The 14,539-nt window shown below is 44.5% G+C and overlaps 1 protein-coding gene across 1 annotated transcript in view; it reads left to right on the top strand.

The window, feature by feature from the left end:
* Nucleotides 1-14,539, top strand: part of ADAMTS13 (ADAM metallopeptidase with thrombospondin type 1 motif 13) — a 271,774-nt gene that overhangs the window by 111,612 nt on the left and 145,623 nt on the right. Inside the window, exons 12-16 of the mRNA XM_078646125.1 lie at nucleotides 4,440-4,566; nucleotides 7,297-7,442; nucleotides 8,235-8,355; nucleotides 13,083-13,163; nucleotides 13,254-13,435. Of these exons, the coding sequence (XP_078502251.1) occupies nucleotides 4,440-4,566; nucleotides 7,297-7,442; nucleotides 8,235-8,355; nucleotides 13,083-13,163; nucleotides 13,254-13,435 (657 nt within the window). The remainder of the gene's footprint in view (nucleotides 1-4,439; nucleotides 4,567-7,296; nucleotides 7,443-8,234; nucleotides 8,356-13,082; nucleotides 13,164-13,253; nucleotides 13,436-14,539) is intronic.

The raw sequence follows: 14,539 nt of genomic DNA, 5'->3' as shown, positions 1-14,539 counted from the left end.
GAACTGCCCAATCGATCTTTTTCTCTCCCACCTCCCATTCTTTTTCCTTGAGCTTTTCATACACCCCTGCGGGCAGCAGAACCTTTAACATTTTAATTATATCTGGATACGTGTATTCTCCCATACGGAGCATGTCTTTTAATTCTCGATGGAACCCTGCTGGATCTTTATCATGACAGGGGATTCATTTTTTCATCTCTAAGAGTTCCATCTTTGTGATCGGGGTGTAAACAAACACTCGTTCTAGTTCGCCACCCGTTCCTCTAACTGGGTGGACTTCTCGTAACGGATTCTGTCTCTCCATGTAAAATGGTTTACTTTCTGGGGGTGAGACATGAACAAAATGCGGGTTCAGAAACGTTCTATATTTGTGACGCTGTTCTAGAATGACACTAATTAAATCGGTACCTAGACCTTTCCATCTATACTGGAGTAACTCGTTCAGGATATCATGTAACGGGCCTGGATCAGAGTGCTGACCCTCATACAATGTAATGAGGTGCTGAATCATATACATACCCGCCAGTCGTTGCTCGGCTGGGGGCATTTTCAGAAACATTTGTGCCACTATTTCGTCTGGAAAAGTGGTAGAATCAGTAGTCCATCGGACTGCTGATCGGGCTAGTTCTTGTTCATACATAGTACTTAACTCACTGTAACCGATTCGTGATTTCAGAATGTAATCGGTAGCTTGAAACACTTGTTCTAGAGAACCTTGTTCTGGTGCTGGATGATGGAAAGTTGACTTGTGTTCTAGGCGTAAATGGTGATCTGGGAATCTAGATTTTCCTACATACGCTATTCTGGCGGAATTCTCGTCGTCTACCTCTTCAGTATCAGAGTTACTTTCTTTCTCGCTTACTTGTGCTGCTTTACGCTGCTCGTGTAACTTTATTATTTCTTTACGGATTTTCTTGTACATACTCTCCATAGCACCGACGGTCTTGTGCTTACCCTCGGCTATATTATCACTCCACCTTGTCAGGGTTCTCATTTCGGCTTGATCTTTGGACGGGTAATCTTGTTCTCTTATTAAACAATTAATCAAAAACTTTTGTATCATGAGCTGGATCTCGGCTTTCCTTTGAGACATGACTTCGCCAATGCTTTCTGGATCATCCCCTGTACGGATGAAACGATATATTCTGTCTAGATCTTCCTTCATATTCGGTAGGGTGACTAGATACTCGGCCACCTTTCTTACGCGGAATGAATATAAAACCATATTATCCTCGCCTGGGACTGGATCATAGCCGCATTCATTAAGGGCTTTTCTTATTTCTGCTACAGACTGATGTCTGGGCGTACGCTGTGACGCTTGTGCATGTAATTCGGCTGACGTTAGACGCTTATGTGGCGGCGGGGTCTGAGGAGGACCTCCCCCTGCGGCCCCTAAACTAGAGTCGTCTACTGATGCTCTTCGTCCTGGCAGAGTGGGAAATGGAAATGTAGGCTGGACTTGTATGGCGGGCTGGACCGGGGGTACCGTAACAGGTACTCCGGTGTCTGGAGGAGCGGGAAGTGCCTGATTTACAGGGACTGGCGGAGCGCGAACAGGATTTGCATATTCTGGGACTGTGTCGTCCAAATAGGACGAAATAAAAATATCAGCTGCGGTCGGTTTGTGACGTAGCTTGGTCGGAACTAATGGTGGCGGGAAATTACTGGGTGCCTCTGGGGTCGCTTTTGGCAAGCCCTCGGCAAGAAGAGGATACATACCCCTAACAAGAGCATGCCTCTGTCTGTCTGACTGTTCGGCTTTAACTTGTTCACCTATCTCGATTAGTTCTTTTTCTTGTGCTCGTTCTAAGGATTCTCTACTTAATTCTGACTTTCTGATTTCTTTTTCGGTTCTTTTATGAGATTCTTTGCGCCATAACTCGATGGCATCTTTCTGTGACTGTCTGGCTTTCTTTTTCCATAATGCTTCTTCTACTCTCATGATGCACTCGGCATCCCATGTACCCGATACGGGCCATCTATACTTTTCTTCTAACTGTTTGGTATACTCTACCCATAAATCTAGATATAATATGGCGCTTATGCCATGCTTCTGATACATAAAATGACCTGGACTGTCCCTAGGCGGAACTGGAACTGCTGCTTCCAGCAGACCCTTTCTAGTTTTTAACTGACGTAACTTAGAAAACAAGGGCATGACTGGACTGTAATCTAGACACAATACAATACACAATGAACACGATACTTATTCCCCATTCATACCACGACATTAAAATACATGAAGAACATTTAAAATAACAGTTCGAACAGAATACTACCTGGAATACGGAACACAGAATACATGAATTTTCTCGAGAACAGAACTGACTGGAACAGAAACTAGATGCACTGCTGAAATAGTACGAAACTTACCGGTCTCATAAAGAGACACGTCAGGACCCGCATCCACCAAAGTGGACACTTCGTTTGTGGGTCTGTGTACCACCAACCCACGGACCAGAGTCAATTAAATTGACCCTGTCTAGATACTACCCCAGTAATGGTACTCACCGGGCAGTAAGAACGGAAGGCCTCAGACTGGACGGGACTGCTTGGACGCCGGACGGACGAACTTCGGACTTCTGTTACGGGTGGACCTCCGGATACCTCGGACCTTGGACTCTCGGCTTGGGCTCTGGTCGGGACTCGCCGCGTTCCTCCACCGTCTCGTCTGGATGCTGGACCGCCTCCTCCGTCTCCTCCGTGGGCCTGAGGGATACTTGAAGCAGAAATATCTGCCGGTGCGCAGAAGAGTTCCGTCACGACTGCAGAGGGTCAGGGGGTCAGCGTGGCTTCACCGACGCGTGGGGAAAGGGCAAGTCCCTGTTCGGGCGCCATTATGTGGTAAATAAATAAATAATACCTCTCTTTTTGCATGTATAAATGAGTAACAGATAGCTCAATAAATAAGAGTCAAGATTCGAGGTAGTAGGAGTTTTGCAGGTTTAATACAGCACAAGGACAGGAACAGGACAACCTGCACAGGAATAGGATGGCAGGGCCCGACAGCGCTGCCGGGGTCAGGATCGGGACAAGGGAACACTTTTTTAATAACAGTACATGGGCATATATACATATCGCAAACACATAGCTTTACATTGCAATGGGCGTAGCAGTGGGTGGAGCAATAGGCATGACGCGTAGCAGTCGCGAAAGATAAGGGTGAAAAGAGGTGTAACAGGGCGTATACACAGACATGTGATGCAAACGTAACAGAATATGTCATGAATGGGGCGGAAACCATGGAGGGGGCTACCTGAGGAGCCGGGACCTCTAACCTGATGGTGCGCGCAAACTGGCGATGACGTGGTACTAGGAGAAACTGGGGGCTATGAACTCTGTGCTAGGAGCAGAGACTGAAGTCTGGAGAGTCAGGGCGACATGTACCTAAACCCTATCTAGTATCTGATGTTTAGGGAACATGTTGATATAAACTAGAAGTCAGGAGGGGAAAAGCTAACAGACTCTAAGACTGGAGCATGCATTATTCTACATGTAGTGCGTGATGAAGAATATTAAATGACCATTAATACAGTATTTCTCTAACATGGGGCCGTAAAGGCTAGACAATGACGGAAACTATTGATGCAGTTCAGTAGCTTTAGGAATGCAGAGGAGGAGGACTGAACTGATAACTGGAATCATAACATACTCTTGGCAGACTCAGAGGCAGAGCCAGGCTGAACCGGGCACTGTGAGGCAGGAAGTAAGTGAAGGGTCGAGGATACAGGTGGGGGCTGTATCGCTCCTCCGCGAGGCTTTAGGAGACAGGAGCTGAATCTGGTGTCCAGGCCCTTTTGAGGCCTAGAAACGGGGACTTTACAATGGAATAACGTGCACACTGAGAAACGTGGCAACGTAGCTTTACATAGGCCTGATATTCGTAGTATTCACGAGGACTGGAAACTGGCATACTAGAGATGGACACAACTGTAATTGCGTCTTTAATCAAACATGGGGAATAACATATGCATATTAATCATGCACATATAACATATGATGGAGGACGCGTAGGGACACAGAACATGGCAAAATTTACTTTTCCACACCATTCTTATGTTTCCTAATATATATACATATCATATTCACATTGAAGACAGATCTGCATTGCATGACTGTAATGTTTAGTTGGATTACTAAACATAACACTTCACACATTTTCTTTTGGGGATCACCTTGCTTCTCAGGCCAAACTACCAAAGGCAGGTCCTCCTGTTTGAGCTCCATGGTAGCCCAGCCAGAGCTTCACGTCTGCAGCCATTTTTATACAGTAGTCTTAACAGTTAGATTTCTTACACTTCCTCACTAGTCACCCACATCATTTCAGACTCTACCTTGTGACCTGTTGTGATTTAACACTTTAAATTTAGATGTGAAGCAGTGTTTCTTCTTCCCTTACTGCCAAGTTTTTCTCTCCCATTTCCGGTGTCTTTTTTCAGGTCTGCCTGACATCACAAGCTGAATTCATGGCAGAACAGTGTGCGGCTACAGACACAAAGCCTTTGTACCTAGCTCCAGGAGTCCCTTCCTTTTACAAGTGGACCTCCGCTTTTGATAACGCAAAAGGTAAAGGAAAGGCATTTCATGGTTGCAAAATGTTACACGTAATGTTCTTTTGATGTGTAAGAATGTGTCTCAAAAAAGTCATAAATGTACTAATATTTTAAACGTGGAAGTAGTTATATGCTGCAATGCAAATGATCCCTGCCCCATCTAGGCAATCCAGCCACAGGAAAAGAAATCTACATTGTTGATTTATTTATTTATTTGCGGGTTTGTATCGCGCTAGGATCACATCCCGAAGGAGTATCTCCGCGCCTTTGGCAGCCTTATTGCAAATAAACAGTACTGGCAGTGTAACATATTAGTTTTGAAATAAAAAGGTTTTTAACTGTCTCCTGAAGGGGAGGTGCTCCTTACAGAGTCTCAAGGAAAGTGGGAGGGTATTCCACAGCGTTGGACCCGCAATGGAAAGTGCTCTATCGCCTTGTCTTGCCTTTTTTCGCTCTCGGTACCCGCAGCAGAGCCTGTTCACTAGATCTCAGGGATCGCGGGGGTACATAGAAAGAGAATTTATTGGACAGATACAAGGGCTAAGAAATGGTCAGCAGGATCACACCACTGTAGCTTTAATATATAACATTTTAGCCCAAGTGCTTTTGAAATTATGCTAGATGCTCTGCTATTACAGTTAAAGGAAGTTCTGGAATATGAAATATCTGATATTACTTCTCAGCCACACTCTCCATTCTCATGGTATGTTCTTTGGTTATAGAAGTGTTTGTTTACTGGCTGAAACAGTTTCTGATAGGTGCTCATAACTGCAGATTCCTTGCTTTCTGAATTCCCCCAGATGGCAGATTGGATCCAGAAACAGAGAGGTGGCTCCATCAGGCACTGTGGCTGTCTCATCCTACCCTGAAAGTGACGGCACAGAGCCATATATAGGTTCCCCCTTCCCCTGCATGCTGATTTCAGTTCCTTTCTTTCCGCACCACTCAACGTGGGTCTGGAGCTTTGTCTCCAGACTTGTCTGTTCCTATCAAGTCCTCAAATTCTGCTTTGTGACTGTAGGCATTGAGATGTCTCCTCAAAAGAGTACAGGCTTCAAGCCATACAATACCTACAGGAAACAAGTGCCAGTTAAGGACCTGTATGACGTCTGCCTTTGATGTCAAGGGTCCAAGCATTATTCAACGTCATGCAACAAATGCTGCATGTTGCATGCAAAGGCTTTCAGGAAGCAATAGACAAAGCTGTACATCGGTTAGGTCCAGGCCAATGTTTCAGCATGAGATTACGAAGACACAGCCAGTTCTATTAGAGGACTATCCGACAGTGTCTGTACACCAGTATCTTCAGTGCCTTGAATGCTTTTTTGGCTCAGACTCTGATGCCATAAAAGACCTTTGGGGTGTTCCACATGATGGAGATGATGAGGAGGAGGCTGCCAATCTGATGGGCCCCCTAATATAGTGTGACTAAGACCGCCCCTTCAGCCTTAGCCAGGGGTGTTCCGCTCATCGATATTGCTTGTTGGTGACATGGGCGTCCGTCCACACCTTCACCAGGCGTTATTGCCTTGACCTGCAGATCTACAGAAAGGGCTATTTTGCCCACGCCATTCAGAGGATTTTCTGGTGTGAAGTTCACTCCTCAGAACCTCTACTTTTTGGGAGGTACTTCTTTCGTACAGTGGCGGCTCCTCCGCAATGGGGGAAGAGCGGCACCTCACTAGCATCATTTTATTTTTCATTGGCTGGCTCTGAGTCAGCACTGTCGGGGGGGCTGAGGCATGGGGGGGAGGAGGAGTGGTATGTGCACTCCCAAAGTGCGCATATATGTTTGGCCGTCCGTCTTCGGCCGACCAAAACATTCAGCACACCTAGGTTTCTCCCGGCCCGGCTACATTGAACAGCCAGGCTGGAGATGCCCCACGGACTCCTTAGTCTGAACGGAGCGTCTTTGTAGCCCGTTCAGGCCCATCTCTGCGCTGTTGGACATCGCACCGAAGTATACACAGAGTGATGGATGGAATGCTTGAATTCATCTCAGCCACTGGTAATTACTAGAGGATGGAATAGTCCAGCCCGAACTGCCAGGGCAGGTCCTCGTGGCCTGGTATACAATCAATCGATATTGCATTGAGGAGTTGGTATGTCAACTGGTTTGCAACTGCAGTCACAAAGCATTGATATATTTCATTGTGATTTGTGAGGAGGATGTGTGATCCACTCCCTCAGGGAGATTTTCAAGTCTGCTCATTCAAACCTTGACGGGGAAAGAAAGCTTCAACCTAAATACATTGTGGCTCCCTCAGAATGTTCAGTCCAGCCTCAGTACATCATCGAACCCCGCGAACCAGTGATGGTCCCTTGCCGTCCATTCTTAATAATCATTACAGTTCTCCTTTCATACAACAAGGCATACCTCAAGGAGAAGAGAGGCTCGAAAAGTGAAATATGTATGCCCTGAAGGAAGCGAGGAACAGAGGACATGATAAACATTAATTTTATGTCATAAACAAAAGAATTTTCCTTCAGAAGTTTATTATTGGAGCTTGAGGTTTTGATATGAGACGGGAAGGGAATAAGGGACAAGGTGTGGTAAACTAAGAAGAATCAGAAATAGGAGTGAATTCCTGGAACAGCATCCCATCAACCGTGATGGAGACAATGTGATACAAAGCAATATTATTAAGAACGCAAGGGCAAAACTTGGATCCAAAAGTAGACAGGAAATGGGTTGACTGCATAGTCCGTGAAGGACTGATTGTCTCTGTGTTGTTTCCCTCAGGTCATACCCTGTGCCAGTTTATGTGCAAAGCAGTAGGCAAGAGCTTCATGGTGAGCAGAGGACAGCACTTTATGGACGGTACGAGGTGTGAGGCGGGAGCTGATGACGGTGTGGCCTTCAACCTCTGTGTGGCAGGGAGTTGCAGGGTAAGGTCGGCTCTGCCAAGGTGTCACCGCTGCCTTTTTCACTGATCCTGGGACCGAATGCAACAAATAGGAAAGAAATTCACAGTCTCTCCTTTGTTTATGGCTCATTCGTCACTTTCAACCACCAACCTGGTCGTCTCAGTTATCTATTTATCTATCTACTCCATCCCTTTCAAATGTGTAAACATCCCCTCTTCTACTTCTTGCCATTAAGTATTACACCCACCCACCCCATCAAATTATCCATCCACACATTCATCCCTATTTAACAAGTTACTCAAACCATCTGCCTATCTTGTAATGTGAATTCATGCACTTAGCCATACACCAATCTCTTTTATATCTAAAGAGACCTTCTTCCAGATCTCTATCCTACTATCTAGGCTCCTGATCGCTCCATGTATCTTCTCTTGTACTAACATTACGTCATCTTTCAATCCACTTTTAGTTGTCTATGAGTACCACTCTGTCCACCAAGCCATATGCTCCCATATATACTCCTGTCTAACTCCTCATCCCTTCATTGGTCCATTTGTATGTTTTCCATTCACCTTTACTCCATCCCAATACCCTTCCCCTTCAGTCTTGCATCGTATCCACCAGTTCTCAATTCCGCTCATCCCACCAGTCCATGGTTGATTCTACCACATTCTACGTTCCTTTTCTTCACTGCTTTCCTCGCTCACTCTCCCTACCAAGACACCTTCCTCCTAGTTCCTCTTGGTGCTTTCTGGTAGTTCTCCTTAATAAAGGATACATGCTGCTTGTTTCTCTTGGTCTTTGCCTTCATAGAGGTTCGGATGTGATGGGAAGATGGAATCTGGGAAGGTCTTGGACCAGTGCCAGGTCTGCGGAGGGGATAACAGCACCTGCTCTACTATCACTGGATCCTTCACTGAAGGCAAAGCCAGAGGTAAGCGTCAACCCTTCCTTACCCTCCTGCAGCAGGGACCTAACATGAGGCATGATGAGAGTTCTCCTCCCGCTTGTCTCTGGCTTGTTCTGTACAGAACCTCGGAATACCAAAGAATTCAATAACAAGATCCTAGAATGGTGTGTATGACAGAATGGCAACCTCACAGACTCTGTAGCATGATCCTAGCTTGATGTGCAGGACCGCACCACAACATCCAGAACATCTTACCATGATAACATGATCCAAGCACGGTGGCAGAACAGTGAACCAAGTCTAGGAAGGATCCACGTTAATCAAGTATGTAGAGCACAGTAGGAACCCGCTCTAGAAACGTTCTGTAACATGATTCAACCATTGGGCCCAATTCCCAGAACTAACTTAAGACAAAATCCTAAACTTACTTCCCTTTTGGTATTCTCAGAAGGCACTTACTCATTGATGAGTAAGTGCCTACCGTGAATACCAAAATGAGTAAGTGCCTTCTGTGAATACCAAAATTAGTAAATGGTAGTAAGTTTAGGATTTTGTCTTGACTTAGTTCTGTGAATCGGGCCCATTGTTACTAAACACTGCACCGGCACCACTGACTACATATCAGGGTCCAAGAATAGTGTATCTAGCAGCACCTTAGAATGAAGACGAATATGATGACGCAATTGTGTCACAACAGTGTCACAACATCAACCCGATCCAACATGTTAACGGAAGCCAACCCCAATAAGGATTCTATCTGTTTACGGGTAGTTAACACAACATGAACCCATCCCTAGAAAAATCCTGCAACATGACCTGTGCCTGGTGATAAGAGAACTATTGCACAATTAAGGATACTATAACGTGTTCCTGTACAACTGTACCCCAAAGTCAAGACTAATCTATACTGTAATCCCCTAAGTGTGCGTATGGCAGTATCAATACATCAGTTGTTCTAAAGTGTGCCTCCAGAGTGGTGTATACCACGGCTCAACATCATCAAGGATTCTGCAACATGATCCTAAGGATATTATTGTAAAAAATGTTTACAACAATATCCCAGCAGCTAGGATTGGTGGCTCAGTGGACTAATGTATCCAATGCAGCAATCTGTGTTTGACTTCATGGTCACAGGTTCCAATCCTGGTTGGTTCACTCAGTGTTTCATCCTTCTGAGATTGATAAAGTGAGTACCTTCTGCATGGTAGCAAACAACATATGTTATTTAATGAAAAGATGCATCAGTGTGTGAATTACCAATGCTACACTATGGTATTAAAATGATCCTACATTGTACACTTGATCGTGCCACATCATCAAGAAATCCATGAAGTTATTCGAGCCTGGTATATATCCCAGTATACTAGTGTCAAGGATTTCATATCATGATCCTAGGTTAGTGTGTACCCCGCAGTTAAGGACATGTTAAAATGTTGAAAGGCCAGTATAAACAAGGTGTCCCAACCTTACTGACAGTGGCCTAACCTCAAGGATTCCATATCATTATCCTACTTGGGGTGATTGATGGTGCCCCAAATCAAGGATTCCATATCATTATTTCCACATAATGTGTAAGGCACTACCCCTCATCCAGTACCAAAAAGTAGATGGGTGGTAGCTAATGAAAGAGTACATCCTCCCTGTCCAGTGATATATATAAACAAAGGTATTTTGGCACACATATAGGAATTCCGACGAGGTGTGATAATACTAATATCAGACTTCTGCTGTATATGGATAGTTTATCTCAGTGTTTAGAATGGAAGGCCTTCAAACACTCTTAGGTGGCATGCTTCACCCTAGTGCCCTTCCTCATATTGAACCAGTGTGGGCTACAACCCTGGTTAGAGGAGCTCTTTGTTTACCATATGTGTCTCTAATGTAGTGGTAAGGGGTCTAGAAGAGAAAGCAGAAGGGAAAAAAGTGGGAGGGTTAAAACTTCCTACCGATTGACAGATATTTTATTCATGTCAGCATAGTGTAGGATTAAAACCAAAGCAAAGAATGTTTCGACCCTATTAAGATGTTGACATGTTTCGGCCCTATTACAAGTGCCCTTAGTGAGGGTCTAGGGGCTTTCTAGAGGATCAAAACCACTCTCTTTATAGTTCATGTATATTTACAGTGAATCAGTGTGATTATGAAAAATCTTATGTATACTAGACCAGGTGAATCCTGGACTTGTGATTCAGACACATGATTGAAGTGAGGATTGTTTACTGTACAGTAAAGTGGGCAAGTAGTGGTGACCATGACTTAAGCATTGTCCCTTAAAGCTCAAAGTGAGACTAGAAATGCATTATCACAATATAGTATGATTTATGCAGTCTTGTCTGTTTGCCAATCCCCATTATAGGAATAACAACCCTTTTAGGCAAGGTAACAACAAGAAAACACTTAGGGCCCGATTCACAGAACTAACTTATTACAAAATCCTAATCTTACTATTCATGGTATTCACAGAATGCACTTACGACTATCCTAGTTTACGTCCCCACTTGGGCCGGAATTTCCGCACCCGAAGTGTAAGTGTGGACGTAAATTTAGGACAGTCGTAAGTGCATTCTGTGAATCCCATGAGTAGTAAATTTAGGATTTTGTCGTAAGTTAGTTCTGTGAATCAGGCCCTCAGTATTGAGCATGTGCTTGTGTGGGCTGCTGCATGTTTTTCTTCACTATTTGAGTGTGCAGTGATAACAGAAATTGGTATAAGAGATGAGCCACACATAACGTACCCCAACATTAAGAACGATTCCATAATGTGAAATGTTTGGCAGCACCTCAACTTTCAAGGATGCACACAATGATCCTAATACCCTTTAATAGAATCTCAGCATCCTGGGTTCTGTCACATGATCCTCAAGCGGACTTTCGAATAGTATCACCATATGAGGAAGGATTCCATTAATGTGATCCTATAATTGTGTGTCTGGCAGGACCCCAACACCAATGATATCATAAGATTACCCTGACATCACATGCTAAATAGCTTAAGAACACCATGGATTATGTAACACAATACGCATGTGGGGTGTTCAATAGTACCCCGATATTGGTAACTCCAGAGTGTTGTGTGGTAGGTGTGGATAATGCCCCACCATCAAGGATTCCTTAACACCTACCCTGCGGTGCACATTCCCCCGCTGTGCTGGGGGAGAGGGGGCGCGCACAGCGCCCCTGTGCTCATGACGAGCTCAGCTCGTCATGCAGCACGGTGGTCGTGTGCTCATGACGAGCTAAGCTCATCATGACCACACCAGTTTCCTTAGAACGCTCGCACAGCAGGGAAATTAGCCCAGCGTGCGAGCGTTCTAACGGTCATGACGAGCTCAGCTCGTCATGAGCACACGAGCACCGTGGCTCATGACGAGCTGACCTCGTCATGAGCGTCGAAGGAGTTAACATGGAGTTACCCTATCCTAATTGGTTCTGCAACATGGTCATACGGTGGTGTTTATGATAATATCATGATTCCAGGGATTCCCCAGCATGGTCCAAGCATAGTGTACGTGATAGTAGGCAAACATTATGGACTCGGTAACTGGGCCCTAGGATGGTGTGCACGACAACAGCAAAAGATCAAGAGGGAATCTGCTCTATGACCCTAGCACTATGTGACATGCTACACACCAAGAGCAAGAACTATTCCATAACATGGTCTTCGCATGGTATTGTAGACTGCGCCTCAGTTTCAAGTAGGATTCTCTTTCGTGATTCTAGCATGTGTGTGTACGGTGGTACATCAAGTAATCTGTAACATGGTTGTGGATTAGAGAGTTTCAGAATCTAAAGTGATATGAACCTAGCATTGCGTGACCCAATGACCTCAAGGATGATTTTGTTAGGTGATTGCAGGATGGTGTAGGAGACAGTGTACCCTAAGCCTAGGAAGGATTCTGTCAGATGGATGATCGTAGCATAGGGTGTAGAATATGAGCACTCTCTGAAAATTACCTGTATTATGTACTAGCATATTTTACAAGGCTAGATATGACTCCCACATGTCTATGTCCAATCCCGTTCAGCATGGTTGGCACCAATTTGTAGACAACTGGGTACCACTAGTCACCTTGATGCCATGAGGATATTGAAAGTGGATATTTGCTCTTTGTTTATCTACGGAGTCGCAAAGTTCCTGGGAACTATGTGGTCGATAGGACATCATAGGGCTAATTTGAGCTAGATGGGATGGTGTCTGTGGGCTCTTTTATTAGTACATCATGAATATCAACTAGGTACCTAAAAAGTGATCCACTACCAGGTACCTAGTTCATACCAATTGTGAAGGACCTTCACATGTACTGAGCCTCATGTACAAGTTCAGAGAACTGTATGTCTCAATACCATACACAAAAAAATAATCTGACATAAAATAATCAACTAAAATAGTGTTTGCAAAAATATTGATTCATGGGCGGTAGTGTTTCTAATATTAATTCCAGTGGGCAATAATTTTGTAAGTGATATTTATGACACGCTATTTATGTTAGGACAATATTCTGACTACGATATTCTTGTACTACACCTACACTGAGACGTGAAACATCCTGAAAGCATGGTGGCCGGAACTGCCCCTACGCTCGGGGATAGTTCCTGTAGTATGATAGTGGTGTAGCATTTCTAAGACTGAAACCTTAAACAGTAAACATGCTATCCTTTACCCTACTGAGCTGTGAAGGAGTGGCAATCTCTGTGTAAGTCTCCAGTGTACCAATGAATGACCTGAACACTTGCTGTTTCTTTTATTTCAGAGTATGTTACCTTCTTGACCTTGTTGGCTGGCACCACCACTGTCCGTGTGTCCAACAGCAAGCCTATGTTCACACATATGGGTGAGTCTAGACAGCCTTTGCCAAGGAGTACCACTCAGTAATAAACCTTCTCTGCCAGCTCTGATCTCTGTATACCTACTTCTCTCCTAGCCATCAAAATGAAAGGTGCACATGTGGTGTCTGGTAAGGGGAGCATTTCCCTAAACACCACTCACCCCTCCATCCTGGAGGACATCCGGATCGAATACCAACTGTTTCTGACAAAGGACCAACTGCCATACAGGGAGGAGATCCTAATTAATGGTCCGACACAGGAACCTATTGAGATACAGGTGATGAGGCCTTGGCATACAAGTGATGTGATGATGGCAATGATGCAGTGATACACTGAGATGCAGTTGATGAGGACACAGGGGATGGGATGAAGGTGTATATGCAATGATACATTGAGGTACGGGTGATGAGGTATTGGGATACAGGTGATAAGATGTATGCAATGAAACATAGAGATACAGATAATGAGGGCTCAGGATACAGGTGATGGGATGATGGTGCAGATGCAATGACACATTGAGATGCAGTTGATGAGGACACAGGTAATGGTATGATGGCTCGGATGCAATGACACGTTGAGATGCAGTTGATGAGGACACAGGTGATGGAATGATGGTAAGGATGCAATGATACATTGAGAAGCAGTTGACGAGGACACAGGTGATGGGATGATGGTGCGGATGCAATGACACATTGAGATGCAGTTGATGAGAACACTGGTATTGGGATGATGGTGCAGATGCAATGACACATTGAGATGCAGTTGATGAGGACACAGGTGATGGGATGATGGCATGGATGCAATGATACATTAAGATACAGGTGATGAGGCTTTGGGACACGTGATAGGATGGATGCAATGATACACACAGTTACAGGTGATGAGGCTTTAGGATATAGGTGAAGGGATGATGACGTGGATGCAGTGACACAGTGAGATGCAGCTGATGAGGTGTTCATAGGGGTGATGATATGTTCAAATAAAACTGTGATGTGATGTGGTGATGATATCTCGAGACAGTTACATATTCAAATAGAGGTGGTAAGACTTTGGTATAGAGATAAGATAAGATAAGATAAAATGCAAGTGATGATAGGTAGTGATACATCTGATACGACGATACCGATGTTAGGATGTTCAGATACATGCATGCAATGAGTGGAAGGGATAAGGGTGATGAGAGGTTGAGATAGAGCGTATGGCAAGTTAGTTACTGTGGCATGTTAACTACAGGAGATGGCACATTAAGCCATTTGCAGTGAGATTCAGGCGGTGACAGGGTGAAATGTAAGTGATGAGGCAATGATATACGAATACAAGAACACTGAGCTGCAGTTAATCATATATTGAGATAGAAGTGTTGAGATGCGATACATGGATA

Source organism: Lissotriton helveticus, chromosome 5_1, assembly GCF_964261635.1.
Source record: "Lissotriton helveticus chromosome 5_1, aLisHel1.1, whole genome shotgun sequence".
NCBI lineage: Eukaryota > Metazoa > Chordata > Amphibia > Caudata > Salamandridae > Lissotriton > Lissotriton helveticus.
The sequence above is the reverse complement of the archived record's forward strand: the minus strand, read 5'-3'. Positions and strand labels throughout refer to the sequence as shown.